The following is a 17,491-nucleotide window of genomic DNA, read 5'->3' as shown; positions in this document are numbered from 1 at the left end:
ACTGCAAAGGCTCCGTAGGCCTCCACCCCCTAATGCCCGTTGTCTCTGTTGGGGTTTGGCTGTTATTAGCATTTGCAGCTTCAGCACAATTACGCAAGGGAGGAAAGTGCTGTCGTGGGCGGCCAGTGAAACACTGTGTCTTACTTCCTTGTTGCCTCTTATGTGAGTCGCTAATGACCGTCAGGAACCCTTGTACTGTTCCATGAGAGACTGAATACCTATTTGCCCGAGCAAACCCAAATCTTTTCTTTCCTCTAGATCGTGATACCATTCTTCAGTCTTTTAATCAAAGATATTTACTTCCTCAATGAGGGCTGTGCCAACCGCCTTCCAAATGGCCATGTCAACTTCGAGGTAAGGGGAGGCCGCGGGGTCCGAGTGCAGGGAGGGTCGGCCCCGGCACACTCCCTCCCGGCCAGGCTGCCTGAGCCGCTTCTGAAGTTCTAGAACCAAGTTTGCCCTCTGTCTGTTGTTTTGTGAGGAAATGCCGCTCCTGAGGACCGAGCAGAATAGATTAGCTGCAGGGTTGTTATTAATAATTATCCGGAGGTTGTGTGTAGATGTTCACCTGTTCCACACAGGTACCTAGAGCTCGGTTATATGATTAAGAAAATCATGAAGTTCAGTTGGTTCGAAGCCAGCGGGGAGGGAACGTCCGTGGAATGCTGGTGACTTTCGTGACCGCTTTTCAACTCTTTTTTTTCTTAGAAATTTTGGGAACTAGCCAAACAAGTGAGCGAGTTCATGACGTGGAAACAGGCGGAGTGTCCGTTCGAGAGGGACCGGAAGATCCTGCAGTATCTGCTCACGGTGCCGGTCTTCAGCGAGGACGGTGAGTGGCCTTGTGGGCGGAGCCGCCCGTCCCCACATCCCCGCAGCCTGCCGTGGGGCGCAGCGCGGGTGCAGCAGGCCTCGGTCTGGTCCGGCACGAACACGAGGCCTGTCTTCTGAGCTCATCCGCCTGAAGAGTTTTCTGTTGCACAGGGACCACGCGCTGTGCCCCTAGAGTATGGGCCAGGCACTCGCTGTTCCCCCACAAACAGATTGTTTCTGTGTTTAAACATTCTCTGTAATCCTAGCACGGACGAGCTTTGGGGACACACGGGGACAGTCCTTTGAAGGACGTTTTTCCCCACCTTGTTTGAGACTTGCTTCACTGGAGAAAAAAGGTGTTCTGTGTGTGGCACATTGGTATTAAAAGTGATTTGAAAAACAAGCAAAAACAGTCACTACCTGCTGCTATTTGGAGAACTAGTGGGAATCTTGACCTGTTAAGATGTTAAGGAATTTTAGGCAGAAACAGCGATTGTCTATACTGAAAAAAAATGATGAGAAGAGAGATAAAGTTTATAAAAGACTTAGGGATTTATTCTTTCGATCTTTTATATTCTAGTATCTTGGAAATCAGTGTGTTAGTAATTTCTCGTCGCAAATCGGTGGTGTTTGTGATCATGACTGATGTGCGTTTCGCACTAACGTTACCCATCCTAGAGGGGACTTGATCGTTCATAACCTCTACACGTGGGATTAATACCGAGCTTTTAAACCTTTGAGTGAGATTCTTTTTGATTTAAAACTAAAGAAAAAAATATTACAAGAATGAAAAAGTGGCCTGGAAAATCTGGCTCTTTAGCTAAGAAAGGCTTTTTAAAAAATCAAGGCTAGCAGGAGAGGACCTCCACCCCCATAAAGAACGTGAATGTGAGCCTGTGATAGCATCGTGTGGTTTGCATTTGGAAGCTGTTTCCCCTCATAAACTTCAGTTAATTAAGTGCCTTTTTGGCCCAGAGCCCCTTGGGTTGGCTTTTTTTTTTTTAGTGTTTTTTAAAGATTTTATTTATTTGAGAGAGAGAGAGAGAGAGCATGAGAGGGGAGAGGTCAGAGGGAGAAGCAGACTCCCTGCTAAGCAGGGAGCCCAATGTGGGACTCCATCCCAGGACTCCAGGATCATGACCCGAGCTGAAGGCAGTCACTTAACCAACTGAGCCACCCAGACGCCCCGGCCCCTTGGATTTTGTTGAGATGGTCAGTCAGGCCAAGTGATATTCTGTGTTCTCACTGAAACCAGGGTGCTTCCCAGTCGTAGATGACATGCTAAAGAGTCTTGCTTCCGGGTTCAGCTGGTGAACAGGGTGGTTGGCGGGGGTGTGCGCAGGAGAAGGCCTCAGCGTTCACGCGCTCTTACTTTGGTTGATTGTAGCGCTCTACCTGGCTTCCTACGAGAGTGAAGGACCTGAAAATCACATAGAGAAGGACCGATGGAAGTCCTTACGGTGAGTCTGTGCTTCTCATTGCTGTGCAGCTCGACGGGCCGCATGGGACTTACTGGAGGAAAGCCACATGCTTTCTGTAGGACGTCCCTCCTGTGTGTTCCAGTCCTCTCTGCTCCTTTTCTCTTGTCACCTGAATCTTCGCGGCTGAAAATCCTCATTGCCCTCATTCAGTTTTATTGCCTTTCACTTGTTTATGCTGTCTCGTGTGCGGTGACTCTACTCTCCTTCTTTCTCGTTATTTACCACACAGTGTGGATGGTAGAAAGAGAACCGACTCGTTCCTTTCATCTAAGAGATAACAAGTTCAGACTCTGTTTCTGAAGAGTCCGAACACTAAAATTTTATTTGACCTGCGATGAAAGAGACCCAAGTACCAGTTGGTTCAGTCAGTCTGAGTGTGTCACTCTCTTGGCGACTGCATTTTGGTCCCCATTTTGGTTTGAGAGAAGGAGGAAGTTGGGACTTTATCTTTTGAAGATGTGCTTGTTTGAGCGGTGGGGAGGGGTAGAGGGAGAAGGAGAGATAGAATCCCGAGCAGAGCACGGAGCCTGATGCAGGGCTTGATCTCAGGACGCTGACATCATGACCTGAGCAGAAATCCGGTCGGACACTCAACCGACTGAGCCTGCCAGGCAGGCACCCCAGAAATTGGGACTTTAAACATGATCCAGAAGCTGTTCAAATTAAAGAATTGTGTTAATCTACTGGCATTTTCTAGTAAATGCGTTTTCCAAAAAACCAGGATAGGTAATAGGTTAATGTATATTTTAACCATTTGAGATATTTTAATAAGTAAAGTAGCCCAGGATACAGTAATCCCATAGTCAAAATTGCTCTATTTGTATTTCTGCTAAGAGACTCTGGGAACATGTGCTTTGTAGTACCAGGCGGACAAGCACGTTTCTCTTCTTCTCAGAGTCGTTTGGGAGTCTTTATCACACTTGATCCTGGGCCACATGTCATGAACCAGGGTGTCTCAGTTATATTGGGTTTTCTCTGATTTCATTTGGATGCAAATGAGGGATGAGGTCCGGAGACAGTGGAATCGTTATCCTTAGAGCATGTCAAGGTGATGGGTGAGCGATTGGTTTCTTTTATTCCAGATACAAACGAGAAGAAGGTGCGGCCGATATGTAGCATCAGGGGAATGTAGCAGGCTTGCGGGGCTGGTGCGCAGGTGGACTGTCACAAATTGGGGGCCTGCCAGTGACATATTTATATTAAAGTTTCCTATTACTCTGTTGGGTTCACGGATATTTGGGGCACTCCTCAGTGCTGGGTGAGAACTTTAGGAATGACTGACTCCTTGTTCTCTGCCTTCCATGTTTCTTCTTCTTTTTACTTCCTTTTCTATTTTTTTTTTTTTAAGAGTTTGAAGTTGTTATGGCCCCTGAGTAGGGCTTAGCTCTTGTGACTTCTGTAGATTTGTAAGCACTGGTAAGCCGGGAAAGTGGCCGCACTTACATGATACCTGGCGTCGGCGTTCCCTGTGAGGTCCAGACACGTTAAATAGTCCGAGCCTCCCACACGCATCTTTTCCAGGCTTTTCTGATTGTTATTCTTTATGCCGTATTCCTTGTGGTTCGTGGTTAGTTGGAAGGGCTCATAAAGTCAGAGCGTTGACAGTGAAAACCAAAGACCGAGTTACACAACCTCTTCCCATATCTACACGTACCGGACACACAATATACAGTAACGGTTAACGTTCGATTGGTTGAAATATGAACAGAGAGGTTAGTGGATAATTTAGAAATAGGAAGTGAAAAAGAGGGTGCCCTGTACAGGCTTAAATTCAGGGACAAATCCATGAGGCTGCCCGCAGTTGTGCGCTGCTCAAACGTGCTCAGCAGTGACACTTCTGGTAAGCGTTCTCCGAGGGGCCACCCCAGCCCAAAGAGAACAGTGTGCGGGGAAGTATGTAGACAGACACAGGAGAAATGTGTTCTTCGTACAACACACTAGTTTCTACATGGGAGTTGTTTTTAAGGAGCCTTGAAGAACAGACTTTCACTGCGCCCTTTCTACATCCTGGGTCATCTCAAGCCCCACTGCACTGCCTCCCCTCTCTGATCCGTATCTCCTCCGATGGAGAACAAGGCAGACTTCCCCGCTTCCAAGCCGACAGGCGATTTTTAGTGCCCTACTTCTTACCCCGATGACAATGTAAGCCCCTCGAGGGCAAGCACGGGGTCTTCCATGCCTGCTGCGGCGCTGGGCCCGCGCTCCTGCCATGCCGGGGAAGGACGTCGGGTTGTGGCAGGTGTTGGCCACATTGTAGCAGCCACCAAGAGGACAAGGAAAATAGGCCGTGATCGTTTGCAAAGCTGCATGTTAAGTGGATACAAAGGCTAATTGTTCTAGGCTGATAGTACCTACGTGAAACTTGTATCACTCTAACGTAGAAGGCAATCAGGTGACTCCCCATAGACGCTTTCCCTGCTGGTGCCGGCGCCGTTCACTGAGGCTCAGCAGTGGCGATGACAAACATCCCCCTGGGGGTAGACACCTGTCTTGTCCCTGGCTGTTTAAATGCCCTCCATGGGCACTGGAATGTGCAGATGCTTCTCTTTACCGAGTAAGGCCACCTGTGATCCTACCAGTGCAGACGTGAACGTTTCTTCCTCTTTCTAACTCTGCGTAATTGAACTCGGCGCCTAGGAGAGGTAGAACCGGTACCGGGTGGGACACTGTAACCCTGACCCAAATCTGCCGCCGCGTCTGGTCTCTCACTGTCATCTTTGTTCTTCAGGTCCAGCCTCTTAGGCAGAGTTTGAGGAGCAGGCGCTGACCGTGGCCGCCGCGGAGTCTCGCAGACCGCCGCGGGCTGCGTCTCCCACACTCAGTTCTGCAGTGTCCCGTAGTCCCCACAAGCAGGCCGGCTCTGGGCAGAGGGGGACGAACGTCCCACGGCCGACGGATGACTCGGACCCTGGGAGATGGAGATGTTCACGGAAGATGCTTGAGAAAGAATCCTCTACCGACCGGCGCGGCCCGTGATTCATCTTCTGGAATTTCCATGTGAATCACAGCTCTGCACCTGGACGGAGCTTTGTTCTGTGTGTGTTTGTGTTTTTTTTATTTGCTTGAACATTTGCTGCTAATGGGACTTGCCCAGCTGAGGGCTGGCTCTTAGGAAGCCCATGTTTCTTTAACTTAAGTGAAAAAGGGAGAGGAGGGAGGGGAGAAAACCTTCCCTGTGGATCCGGACTTGAGCTCCACGGCATTGCCCGGAGGGGTAAGACTGGTTCAGCGCGGACTCGGACTTCGGTTCCCCTTAGTGTGTGCTGCGTTTCCAATTCCTCTCCTCCCTCTTCCTGCAACTTTGAGTGGGCTGCTGGTTAGCAAACTCCTTTTTACCCATATAAGTTATTTAATATAATGAAGCTCAACACTATGGTAGGAAAATAGCCACTAGGGAAAAAGCAGCAGACTTTGTCGTCAGACTGCTTGTGTTCTAGAAGGACCGTTTGTTTTCTCTGCCCTTCTGAGCTGTTTACAACTGACCACTGTGTTCTACAGATGTATTTTTCAGTAGTTGTTTTGTTACTTAGTTTTCCATTATGCCTATTTTTTCCCTCTTGTAAATCTAAATTATCTGACTTTAAGAGTCTTGGAAAAAACCCATGGCCTAATTACAACTTAATTTTTTTGAACAGACTCTTATTTGTCATTATGTTTGGGAGTCTGTTGGTGACTAAACATGTGAACCCGTGCCTCCCCTCCACTGTGGCAGTTAAGGAAAACAAACGGAAAACATCTTGCTGTTAACTCAAAGGTCGATCTAATTGTGAAGTAGTTCACTTTGTTAAACATCTCAATAAGCCTGTCGTTGCTCTGCAAACAGCCATCCTGTGTATTTACTCTAGGAGAAACTGTAGAGTAGTAAACTGCTAATGAAGAAAACAAAACATCATGTTCAAAAACAGAGACGTATTTGAGAACTTAATGACATGGTTTCCCAAAACAGAGCATGTGTGTGTGCTGCACGCCTTCTCCGCAGACCGAAAATGTCGCTAAGTTGTCCTTTTACAACCATCAATATATTTTACACTCCTGGCCAGGAGCTGTGGCGTCTCTCTCTTCTTTTATGGATGGGGTCGTGGGGGGCCGAGGGAGGGGGCTGTCAGAGCAATTCAGCTCAGTGACCGGCGTGAGTGTGTCTGCCCTGGAGGAAGGGGCCTGCCAGAGTAAGTGTGTAGACATTTATCTTCTAGAAAGGGGTCGGAGCAGGGTTGAATAACGAGCATTGGCCAGGTGCCGCGAGTGCTTAGTGTGGATCACCATCCCCCCTTTTTAGGTGTGGGAATGGGCGTATTAATAATAATAATAACAATAATCTGTCCAAGGCCACGTGGCTATTAAGAGGCCTGGAGATTGGAAGGAGGCCTTTGGATTCCAGAGGCCGGGCTTTGACCCGCGCTGCCAAGCCTTCTCCAGCTTCCATAGGACCTTTCGGACTTGTCAGCCCAGGGATCTCGCTGGGGAGCAGCTTTGGGTTCTGTAGGTCTGGGGTAGGGCGCAGAGGTTGCTAATGCACCAGTCCTGGAACCTGCTGAGAGGAGGCAGACGCCCGGCCATACCGGGCTTTCCCTGGGGAACGCCTCTCCCCGAGCTCTGTGCCCCTTTCCTTGCTGCGGGGCGGGGGCGGTGTTTTCTCGCGACCGTCCCCACTCAGGGCAGCCCATGCGGGCTGCTGGCCCAACCTGCCGCGAGCTAACAACGGCTGGAAAAAACAGAATAAAATTTTCCCATTTGTGAAAATCCTATGAAATTTACATTTCAGTAACGCAGCCACGCTCCTCCGGTCGCGCACCGTCTTGGGGCCGCTTTCTGCCCTGGAGTCTCCCCGCCCCGGCCGGCCCTGCCCGGAGCGTTTGCCCACCGGCCCCTGGTCCCCCGCCGTCCTCCCGCGCGTCCCATCGGTGAGTTTGCCCAGACGGCGTGAGGTCTCTCGTGGGGCATGAGGTGCACACATGTGGCTGCTAGAAATATTTTACTGAAGGGGAATTGGCTTAAAACATGGGATGCTGAGTTTTTGTGGAAAGTTGCCATCGTCACACGCAGCCTGTTGTCTTAACATCTAGAGAAACCAGGCTTCAGGCGTGTAGGTGACGGCTCGGTGGCGATCACCAGCTCTTCTCTCCGTGCCGTGGGCTCGGACCCCCAGCAAGCTCCAGTCCCACGGGTGTGGCTGGGCCGCGGCCTCCGGAAACTCAGCGAGGGTGGCCCCGGCCCTGTCACTCATAGGTTCAGACTCGGGAGGTCGCCTGTCCGCACGCACCACACATTCCGCAGCAGACTCTGCCCTGAGGCCTGGGGGAGCCTCAGAGCAACCTGGGGTGGGGAGGGAGAGAAGAATGAACCTTTTTCCAAGGACGTGTCCCTGGTGTTTGCCCATGGGCTTGAGCTCCCCAGGAGCGGCCTTTCATCTCACCAAGCACCGTCCTCTTTCCCTCACTGTGGGAGGTTTTCGGCTTCACCTGTCCCCCACGACTGGCTCCTGGCTCCGACACCCAGTGCCTCAGCCGCCTGGTGCTTTCCTGCCAGCAGCAGCTTTCTGTGCTTCCCTTTCTCTCAACGCCGCCTACAGCCCTCCTGCCCTTAGGATCTCCAGAAACCACAGCCTACCGTGGGGGCCCGTGGGGGCCCCGTAGCTAAACCCTACAGGAATGTTGACTTGTGGATTATTAACATCTTCTACCTGCTGCTGGGGGACATTCTGTTGACCCTGTGACCTGTCTCAAGACAGTGCCTGCCTCTTTCCCAAAGGTGTCTTACCATCCTCACTGAGGGTGCACAACGGCGGGTAATTTTCCTTTGGAGCTTAGGGTTCAAAGGAATTCCTAGATTTGTTGCCTGGGGGGAAACGTGAGTTACCTGGAAACTAGTAACTAAACATAAAAAACTCAAAGATATTCTGATGGCAGCTCCGTCAGCTTCTCCCTTGAGACATTTTTTCTTTTAAGATTTTATTTCTGAGTCATCTCTACACCCACCGTGCGGCTCGACTTTCAACCCCGAGATCAAGAGCTGCACACTCGACCCTGAAGACATTTGAAAAGGAAAGATGTTTGCCAGATTTGGACTTCGAGAGTTTCAGTAGAAAATGAAAACTTCCTGGAGAAGTCAAGCCACAGTATTTTTCTGGATTTGAATGATCGGATCTTCCCCTCAGTTGTCTGTTTCACGTAATCAAGACCACTGGCTCCCCTAAAAGCTGAGAAAAGACATGTTGGGGTTTGAGGTTTGTGCATCCGAACCCAACAGGTCAGGGGCCTAATGTCCAAAACTAGCAAATAAGGTTTGCTTCATGCCAAAAAGATCACTGCCCTAATTCTATATGAAAACTCAACTCCTCCTAAAGGATGTATATATACTTTTTTTTTTTTAAATGAATGCATTAGCCAACATTTTTGGGTTTCTAGGCACCGGTTTTATAGGTCATAATTTAGGGAATTAAAGAGGGGGAAGGGAAACGATATTTCTTAGAATCAAGAAGAAAATGATGTACTTCTTGAAGGGACCGAATGAAACACCGTTTGCATTCTTTCCCTCTCTCCGCCTGTGCTGCTTGGAGAAAATGAGAGTTAGCACGAAATCATCCTTCTCTAGACGGACTGCTGTGGGAAAGGAAGGTCGGCACAGTGTACCGTCAACCTGGCTGAAACACGGAGCTGAAGGACCGCGGGCGTTGTTAAATTTTTTGCAAAGCAATTATGAAATCTCACACAGGCAGGTGAGTGGTGTGACTTCAGGTGCGCCCAGAAGTGCGCTGGACGCAGGAGCGAGCCTGTCACCACCCTGGTTATTCCAGACTCACAGGTGTTTGCTTTGTTTGGGTTGATTAAATCCCAACCGCACCTCTAAGACATTTGGATTTCGGAAATAAGTAGAAATTTAAGTAATTCTGTTCCACTCATTGGTGCCCAGAGACCAACAAGGGAGATCCAAGGCACTGAGGTTGGTTTTCATTAGGATGACTCTTAGCTGGGTCTGCTAACATCCCCCTCTGTTTATTAGTACCAATAATCATAACAAGAAACCCATCTTTTTAAAATTTTTATTTTTTTTAACTTTTTTAAAGACTATTTATTTATTTGACAGACAGAGGTCACAAGTAGGCAGAGAGGCAGGCAGAGAGAGAGAGGAGGAGGCAGGCCCTCCGCTGAGCAGAGAGCCCGATGCACATTTCATGAGGTCAACTGCTAAACCTGACCGTGCAGAGATCTGTGGGACTTTGGGGACGTCTCCCTTCCTCTTTGAACCTCAGGGTCCTCCTCTGTGAGCAATGGGTCCAGACTAACTGCTGTGGAATGACCATTCCTGAGCTAAGGGTCTGTGGTTTGGGAAAGCCCTCCTCGGCTTGCCGGGCTGAAAGGCGACTTCACAAGTAAACACGGCGTCTCGCATCCGGCCGCAGCCTTCTCTTCCTCCCACCGGCCTCTTCTGTGTGTGTGTCCTTGTGCTGAGGACGGACGGGATCAGAGGCTAATGGCTCCTCGGAGGAGACAAAGGAGTGATAGAAGTTCCACTCACCCATCGGGTCGTGTCCCACACCGGGACAGAGCTCTCTACAGGAAGAGTGACGTTACACCAGAAACCAGAAAATACCCTTGTGCAAGGCCAGTGGAATGATTTCAAAGGTGCCAGAATAAGAAACACAGTTTCTGAAGGCGACAAGCATGACTCTGTGGGTTGGACTAATCGTGTCTGATTATGTGGATAAAATCAGACAGAAATTGCCTGTTCACACCTCGGCACTTAAACACGAGTCACGCTTTGGCTCAGAAGACCCGGATTCACACCAGTGATGATCAGAGCCCGCTCCTGCGTTTTGTCTCGGGCCCAGGGGGCCCTCCTTGGTGGGAAGTGGCAGAGTCTGACTTACCTGTCAGGGGACGTCCCTCGCTGAAGGACGCCGGAAGGGCCACACGCCAGTGTCCTGAGGACGGACACCTTCTTTCCTGGAGCTGCCGATGCTGCAGGAATCCTAATCCAGGGAGACGGAGACCCTGGCCGTGGAGGGAAAAATTAGAGGAAGATCGCAACAGGCACGACCTCAGAAGAGGGAGAAAAAAATATGGGGGAAGGATCTGTACATCACAAAGCTTTTGGCAAGTTTAGGAAGACGTGGGATGCGGCAACGTCAGAGCTTCTGAGATGCTCGGAGCGCGCAGACGCTAACGGAGCAGTGACGCTGGGACTATGCGGGGAAGCGACAACCTGCTCGCTACCGAAGTATCTACTCGATAAATGATAGAACTGGGGAAGCAGGAGGACTGCTTGTAAGCACAGTCACCTACTGAGCTGAGTCCATACCATCTAATGAGATTCTGGAAAATGGGCATCATCGGTTCTTCTCCTCCCTCTTATTCAAAAATGACCAAGCCCTGCGGCACCTGGACATCTCGGTCGGCCAGACATCTGTCTTCAGCTTGGGTTGTGATCTTGGGGTCCTGGGATAGAGTCCCGCATCGGGCTCCCTGCTCAGTGGGGAGCCTGCTTCCCCCTCTCCCTCTGCTGCTGCTCTCTCTCTCTGTCAAATAAATAAAATCTTAAAAAGAAATGACCAGGGGCGCCTGAGTGGCTCAGTGAGTTAAAGCCTCTGCCTTCGGCTCAGATCATGGTCTCAGGGTCCTGGGATCGAGCCCGCATCAGGCTCTCTGCTCAGCGGGGAGCCTGCTTCCCTCTCTCTCTCTCTGCCTGCCCCTCTGCCTGCTTGTGATCTCTGTCTGTCAAATAAATAAATAAAAATTTAAAGAAAAAAGAAAGAAACGACCCAGGCCTTTGTTGCAAGCCAAAGAGAAGCTGACTGCAGTGTTTGCCTCTCCGCCAGTTTGGAGCTAGGAAGTAAGGATAACCCACGGGTGCCCCCCAAAGGCTCGGGCATTGTGAAATGCTTTCTTTCCTTCAGACCACTCTCTTGGCTCTCACAGCAGTCCAGCCCTGTGTGCCATCAGGGGCAGTCAAATGAGTGGGATCCCTTAGCTCTCTGCCCTTACATCTTGCGAGGCAGTGAGGATACAGACTTATTACCAAAATATTCCTATACATGGAACTCCCGAGGTTCAGAGAGCTTGGGACATGGTACAAACAGGTCTTCGGTGTTTCTCCTCGAGTTATTTTCTTGGCCCGCAGCTGTCAATCCTGAACAAGCCCGAAGGGAGTTTTACTCGGCCCCATCCAACCTTGTCCAGCCTTCACTTCCCAGACTCTCTCCTCCATGAATCGCTGGGCTCCAGCAGAGGTGGAAGGAACAAAGGGAAATAGTTGTGTTACTGCTAAGAGCAGCCGCCTCTTTTAGCAAAACTCCCAGGTGCGTCTGTCTGTACAGAGCCTCTCTTTCCTTTGCCATAACAGCGAGTCCCATCGATGGTCTCTACTTGAAACGCACTTGGGCCCCAGAAGGTGATGGTCTTGTGGCTCAGCGGACTGGGGTGGACGGAGCTAACTCAGCCCTGCTGATGACGGATGACACTGCTCCCAGGAAGGTTGGCAGAGTCCCAGCTCCCATCCTACTTGCTTCACCTGTTCTGTGTCCCCGAGCTCCCCTCACGCCTCGCTCCAGAGCAAGACATCACTTTCTTCAGCGTCACCGATCCAGGCGAGCGGCTGGAAGGTTTGAATCTGTTACTCTCGTTCATTCTGTTACGAGATCGACTAAGAATCGTTTTACGTTAGCTTTCTAACTGGCAGAATTTCAAGGCGTCCAGTAGAGTGAAATTTAACAATTTATGCAACGAGGGGAGACATGAGGAAAAGGAGAACTTGTAAACCCCTAAAATATAAGAGCTTTGAAAGTTTTCCCAAGCAGTTGATTAATGTCGCTCTCAAGCTGGCTGACGAGTGGCCTGGGACCAAACCACAACCCGGGACTGTTCCCTGCACCAGGCAGACTCCTTCGAAGGCGGCCAGCCTGCCTAGGGCGCTGCCCAGCTTCCCGTCCTTAGCAATTCCTCTTTTCAGCTATCCCGCGCCCCCCTCCCCCACCTGTTTTTTAAAGGTTTTGTTTATTTGACTGAGAGAGTGTGCACAAGCAGGGGGAGCTGTAGGCAGAGGGAGAGGCAGACTCCTGGCCAAGCAGGGAGCCCCAAGCAGGACTCGATCCCAGGACCCTGGGATCATGACCTGAGCCCAAGGCAGACGCTTCACCGACGGAGCCACCTGGGCACCCTATCCCGGCACTTTGGCAGTTACAGATTCTCTGTCAAGAAAACAAAGGGAAAGTCTCTGGGATTTGCTGAGTTCCTATGCCCGCTGCACGCAGTGCCAAGGGCCAGGGATACGGAGGTGTGAGTGAGACCCAGCACCTAGGCTGGGGGACTCACCTCCCACCGAGAAAATCACCCTCTGTAGTGTAACAGGTGTCGGGAGCTCTTCTCTTCTGGACGTTGCCCCCAACACTTTCTTCCCGTCTAAGTGGTCCGGAGGCTCAGAGCCCTTTCCAGGGCGGACACAAACCTGAGGTTTTACCAAGGTCTGCCCAGGGAGACTCCTCCTGCCTGCAGGTCAGGCCCCGTGTTTCCTCGAACTGCCCCCGGGCAGAGGAGGACAGTCCCTGCTGGAATCCAACGAGCCCCACCACCCCCACCCCGTCCTCTCGCCCCACTGAGCTGTGCAGAGATGGAGATAGAGGTGGAGCTCCTCGCGGAGGAGGCCAGGGCGCCTTGGTGTCACCCAGCTCCCCGCGAGGCCCCCTTCCCTCACTGCCCCAAGACTGGACGCGCTGCTGCAGCCATCCCTGCAGAAGGGCACAGATGACGTGCCCTCATCGAAGAACCCGCCTTTCTTCCTGCTGCCTGAGGGTTGAGCTGTGGCTGAGTGGGAGGTGGGAGCGGCTGGACGAAGGGTTTGGGCTCTGGCCTGAGACACTGCACTTTCCCTCCAAGTCTGTGTAGAGCCGCGGAAGGGTTTTTGGCCATGAGGTGAGGAGGCCAGAGGTGCGTCTCAGCCAGAGGACACTGGCTGCTCAGAGAGGAGTCGGCCTGGGCAGGGGGGACCTGAGGGTGACTTAGGGGATGGAGCAGAAGATGCTTGTCTAGACCAGACAGCGATCAGGAGACCCTGAGCCGGAAGAGGGAGGATGGGGAGAAGGGGAGGGTTGGGAAAACCTTAACGAGGCAGAGAAGAAGGCCTGGGGGAGGGTGACCGAGGGGTTGTCCCAGGTCTGTGTTCGGGGAACGGTGCCCCCTGCAAAGATCAGTCAGAATCCAAGTACCCGGGACAGGGACCAGCGTCCTAGCCCCGTCCCCTAGAAGGCCGCCTTATTTGGAGGGAGGGTGTTTACAGAGATTAGTGGGGGCCCCAGCGCAGTACCACTGGTGTCTTCCTAGAGGGCCGGGAGCTGAAACAGAGCCAGATGTGGGGAGACGGCCACGTGGGGACGCAGTCGTGCGGCTACACGTCAAGGAACTTCCAGAGGCTCGGAGCCGGGTCCTCCCCTGTGTCTTCAGCGGGAGCCCGGCCCAGCTGACAGCGTCTGTCTCTGCTGTTCCAGCCGCTCAATTCGCTCTGTTCGAGGCTCTTCGTCAGCACAGCAGCCCCAGCGAACTAATGGCATCTCCCGTGACTCAGTTACTTGTTCTGAAGTCTGCCATGCATTACACTTCTCTGATGAAGAGGAGGTTTATAAAGGGACGGGGTAATACTTCTACAGGTGACTTTGAACTCCACAACCGCCCTCATTCCACTGTATTGCCAAACATCCTTCTAAGGTGCCGTATTTCCTTTATTTACGACCTTCAACTGGATCATATCTTAATCAATGTGAAATGAAGGGGGGACTTGAAATGTTTACACAAAGCAATTAAATCCCCTGCTGATGGGATCCAGTCCCAGGGCCCAGCCCAGGGGGAGGTGGAGTATCTGGGCTGAGTGGCAGAGTCAGGACGGACTCTGGAAACACTGTGCTCCCTCGTTGTGCAGGGTCACATGCTCAGGCCCGGAGACCCTACGTGTCCCGGGGCTGAGAGAACACGGTGATGAGGGCTGGAGGTTAACGTTTAATCTCTGTACCTGTTGCCGGCTCTTTCTCCTGCTGCTGGGTCAGGGCTGAACCTCCCCTGGAACGGGGTCTGGGGCCGCTCCCGGCTTCCGCAGGCTGGAGTTCAAGTCTCCGCGGTGAGGAAGAGAAGGGGCGCGGTGGACGTAAGCCGCAGCCGGAGCAGAACCAGCACAAAGGAAACATCGAAGGAAGGGACTTACTTCTTTATGGAGCATCTCCAGCCGCCTGAGAACCCCCTTCACTGATCGCTTCTCAAAACACTGCGAGGCCCCGGTTTCAGGGGCTCCTTTACATTCACTTCAAAGGTGACCTCATTCGGTCCCGTTGGTTTAAAATCCTCTGCTGTCTGGTGGCTTTTCCACCTATGGGGTCTAGGCCTTTTTTTAGAGGCAGATTCACCTGGAAGCTTCAGGCCCTCTCACGTGTACAAGCCCTTCGAAGACCCTGGCCCTAATTTTATACTGAGTCTCAAAGTCTTTGTCTTCAAGAAGCTTCTCCTAAAATCATATAAACTTAGGCTCCTGCAAGCCTGGATGCACATCTTACTATCCCCTGGACTTCGGACTTGTACGTTGTACCTCTACTCAGATGGTTGTGTCCAAAACACAAAAGCAAAACAACTGGGAATTTCTCACCGGTGGCCGTCACCGGAGCTAGTCACTGAGCCTTTCCAGCTCTGGTGTCCAGGCACGCGGTGGGATTGCGCTTCCCGTCATCCTCGGAAGTGAGGCAGAGCTCTGCGATTGCTCTGTCTGATAAAATGCGAGTGGAAGTGATTTCATTTCCCAGCAGGAGCTTTCGAAGCCAGAGTTCAGTTCACGGTGCTCCCTTCCAACCGCACTGGCGACAGAGGAAAGGTGTCAGGAGGAGGTCTCGGCCCTCCTGGGTCCCTCAGTGAAATCTCAGAACGGAGCTCCCTGCCACCAGGCAACAGACAGGTACTAAGAGTGAGAAGGAGATTCGCGTGGATTAAGCGAGTGAGACCCAGGAGTGCGTTTGTTACCACAGTGTCACCCAGCCCATCCTGACTGATGGACTTCCCAGATAGGCCCTGCTTCCCGTTTTTCCAACTCCGTAAACACCAGTTCAGTCCTCTGGTTGCTCTGGCGGGATCACTTGGCCTCATCCGTGTTTTCTCTTTCTTCCGGTGCGCACCAGTAGTCCTGTAGACCGCGTCCGCATGTATGGAAACTGACTGCTCTCACCGCTGCTACCCCTTGCACCAGGGTGAGACACCATCAACTTTTCCCGGGTTGTTACACAGCCTTCCAAACGCTGTGGCCTCTGCGCGCCATCTCAGGGTGGTGGTTTAGGACACAGGTCCATCTATGTCACTCACCCCATTGCCCATACTACCCTAATGGTCTCACATCTCACTCAAAGTACAATCTGAAGTCCCCAAGATCAAACGCTGCTGCCTTTCCAGCCTCACCTCCTACCACCCTCCCCTCGCTCATTCAGATCCAGACATGCGCTCCTTTCTAGTCCAGACACACACTGAGCCTCATCCTAAACATCCCCTTGGCATGGAGCCTGCTTCCCTGGTCATCATAGCTCGTTTCTTCTTCACCAGCTCTGCTCAGATGTCTCCTTCTCAGTGAGGTCTTCTGGTTGATGCCTTCTTGTGACATTGTGAATTGTAACAAGAAATATATATTGGGTTTTCTCCCCTTCCTGGTTTGGAGCTCCTAAACCCTTGGAATTTCCTAAGTGAGGAGAGCCATGAAAGTATCCTTTGTTATGTTAATGCGGTGCTTTTTGGAAAGCCCCTGAGGAAGAGGGCTGGTTGCCAGGAAAACCGACCTTGTGGTTAGAGGGTTGGAACTTTCAGTCCTACCTCCCAGACCTTCCAGAATTTGGAAGTTGAATCAATTGAATCAATCACCAAAGCCAAATGATCTGGTCAGTTATGCCTAAGTAATGAAGCCTCCATATAAGCTGAAAAGGAAGGGCTCAGAGACCATCCAGGTCGGTGACCACAGGGGAAGCAGAGAAAGGGGTGTTTTCTGAGAGGCTGTGACCCCGGCCCCAGACCTCTCCCCGTGCTTCTCTTCTAGCTGGCTGTTCCTGAGTCATATTCTTTTAGAACACACCGGTGATCTACTAACTAAAATGTTTCTCTGAACCAAGAAGGAGGTGGTGGAAACCTCAGATCTATAGCCAGTCGGTCAGAAGTTCAAGTTACAACCTGGACTTGCGATTGGCAACTGAATTGGGAGCAGGGAGCAGTATTGTAGGACTTAACCCTTAACCTATGGGGTCTGACTCAGAATTCACTGAATCATGGGACATCCAGCTGTTGGAGAATGGCTTGATGGTGCACCCCTCGCGTGCTGGAATTGGTGATCAGAATTATTTTCCCTAAATCAGCAGCCCCCTCCCTATGTATTTCTAAGTTGGTAATAACACACATCGAGCTCACCGCTACATGCTGGGTTCTCTGCTAAACTGATAGAAATAAACTAATTTACTTACAAATATCCTGCGACATGGAGGTCATTCTTATTCTTATTTAAGGGGTGGAGAAACCGTGGCCCAGAAATGTTAGAGGGTTGTTCAACATCGCAAAACTGGTAAATGACGCAGCTTAGATTATCCATGTCGACTAGAAGAGTCACGCTCTTAATTGCCATGTCAGTTTGCTTCTTAGGTTAGAAAAATCCCAAAGACATAAGAAAACTTGATTTTGGCATTATCGGTGCACAAATTTAGGCCACATCACAGCACACAGCAGCGGAGAATTCGAGCTCACTGGGCACTGGCACCCAGAGGGCGGGGTGACGTCAGCGTCCGCTCGCGTGCAGTGGGTCACGGGATGTGGATCTCTGACTCTGGCCTCATTTTGCTCTCATTTCTATCACTGACCAGCATGACGCTTAAAAAGTTCACGATACCGATGGAGCTTTCGTTTTGCTGCGATGGTGATTTAAACCAAACCAGACGAAGCTTGACAGACTGAAGTTAAAGGAAAACTCACTCTTGTAAATTCAGGTGGAAGAAGACGGGTCTTAACAGAAGTTCATGTAAAGGGCGCTCATGATTTTAATTGACGTGTATCTTCATCGGACCCAAATAGGTATTTGCAGTAGCCATTTTTACTAGGACAAATCCTACATCCTGGTGGGGGAAGACTAGAGGTCTATAGTCAGGGGGCTGCTAACTGACATCTGTTTAGGTCATCCTGTTGTTTCAACATCCTATCATCTTTAAGTTT

At 51.1% G+C, this 17,491-nt stretch overlaps 1 protein-coding gene across 1 annotated transcript in view; it reads left to right on the top strand.

Annotated features, from left to right (window-relative positions):
* The window catches only part of RASGEF1B (RasGEF domain family member 1B), a 37,934-nt gene extending 30,900 nt beyond the window's left edge, over nucleotides 1-7,034 (top strand). Inside the window, exons 11-14 of the mRNA XM_047719666.1 lie at nucleotides 259-354; nucleotides 709-832; nucleotides 2,201-2,273; nucleotides 5,023-7,034. Of these exons, the coding sequence (XP_047575622.1) occupies nucleotides 259-354; nucleotides 709-832; nucleotides 2,201-2,273; nucleotides 5,023-5,047 (318 nt within the window). The 3' untranslated portion in view covers nucleotides 5,048-7,034. The remainder of the gene's footprint in view (nucleotides 1-258; nucleotides 355-708; nucleotides 833-2,200; nucleotides 2,274-5,022) is intronic.
* The last annotated feature ends 10,457 nt before the right edge of the window (nucleotides 7,035-17,491 follow it).

The sequence above is a fragment of the Lutra lutra genome, chromosome 2, assembly GCF_902655055.1.
Source record: "Lutra lutra chromosome 2, mLutLut1.2, whole genome shotgun sequence".
Lineage (NCBI taxonomy): Eukaryota > Metazoa > Chordata > Mammalia > Carnivora > Mustelidae > Lutra > Lutra lutra.
This window is presented reverse-complemented; position numbering and strand designations above follow the sequence as displayed.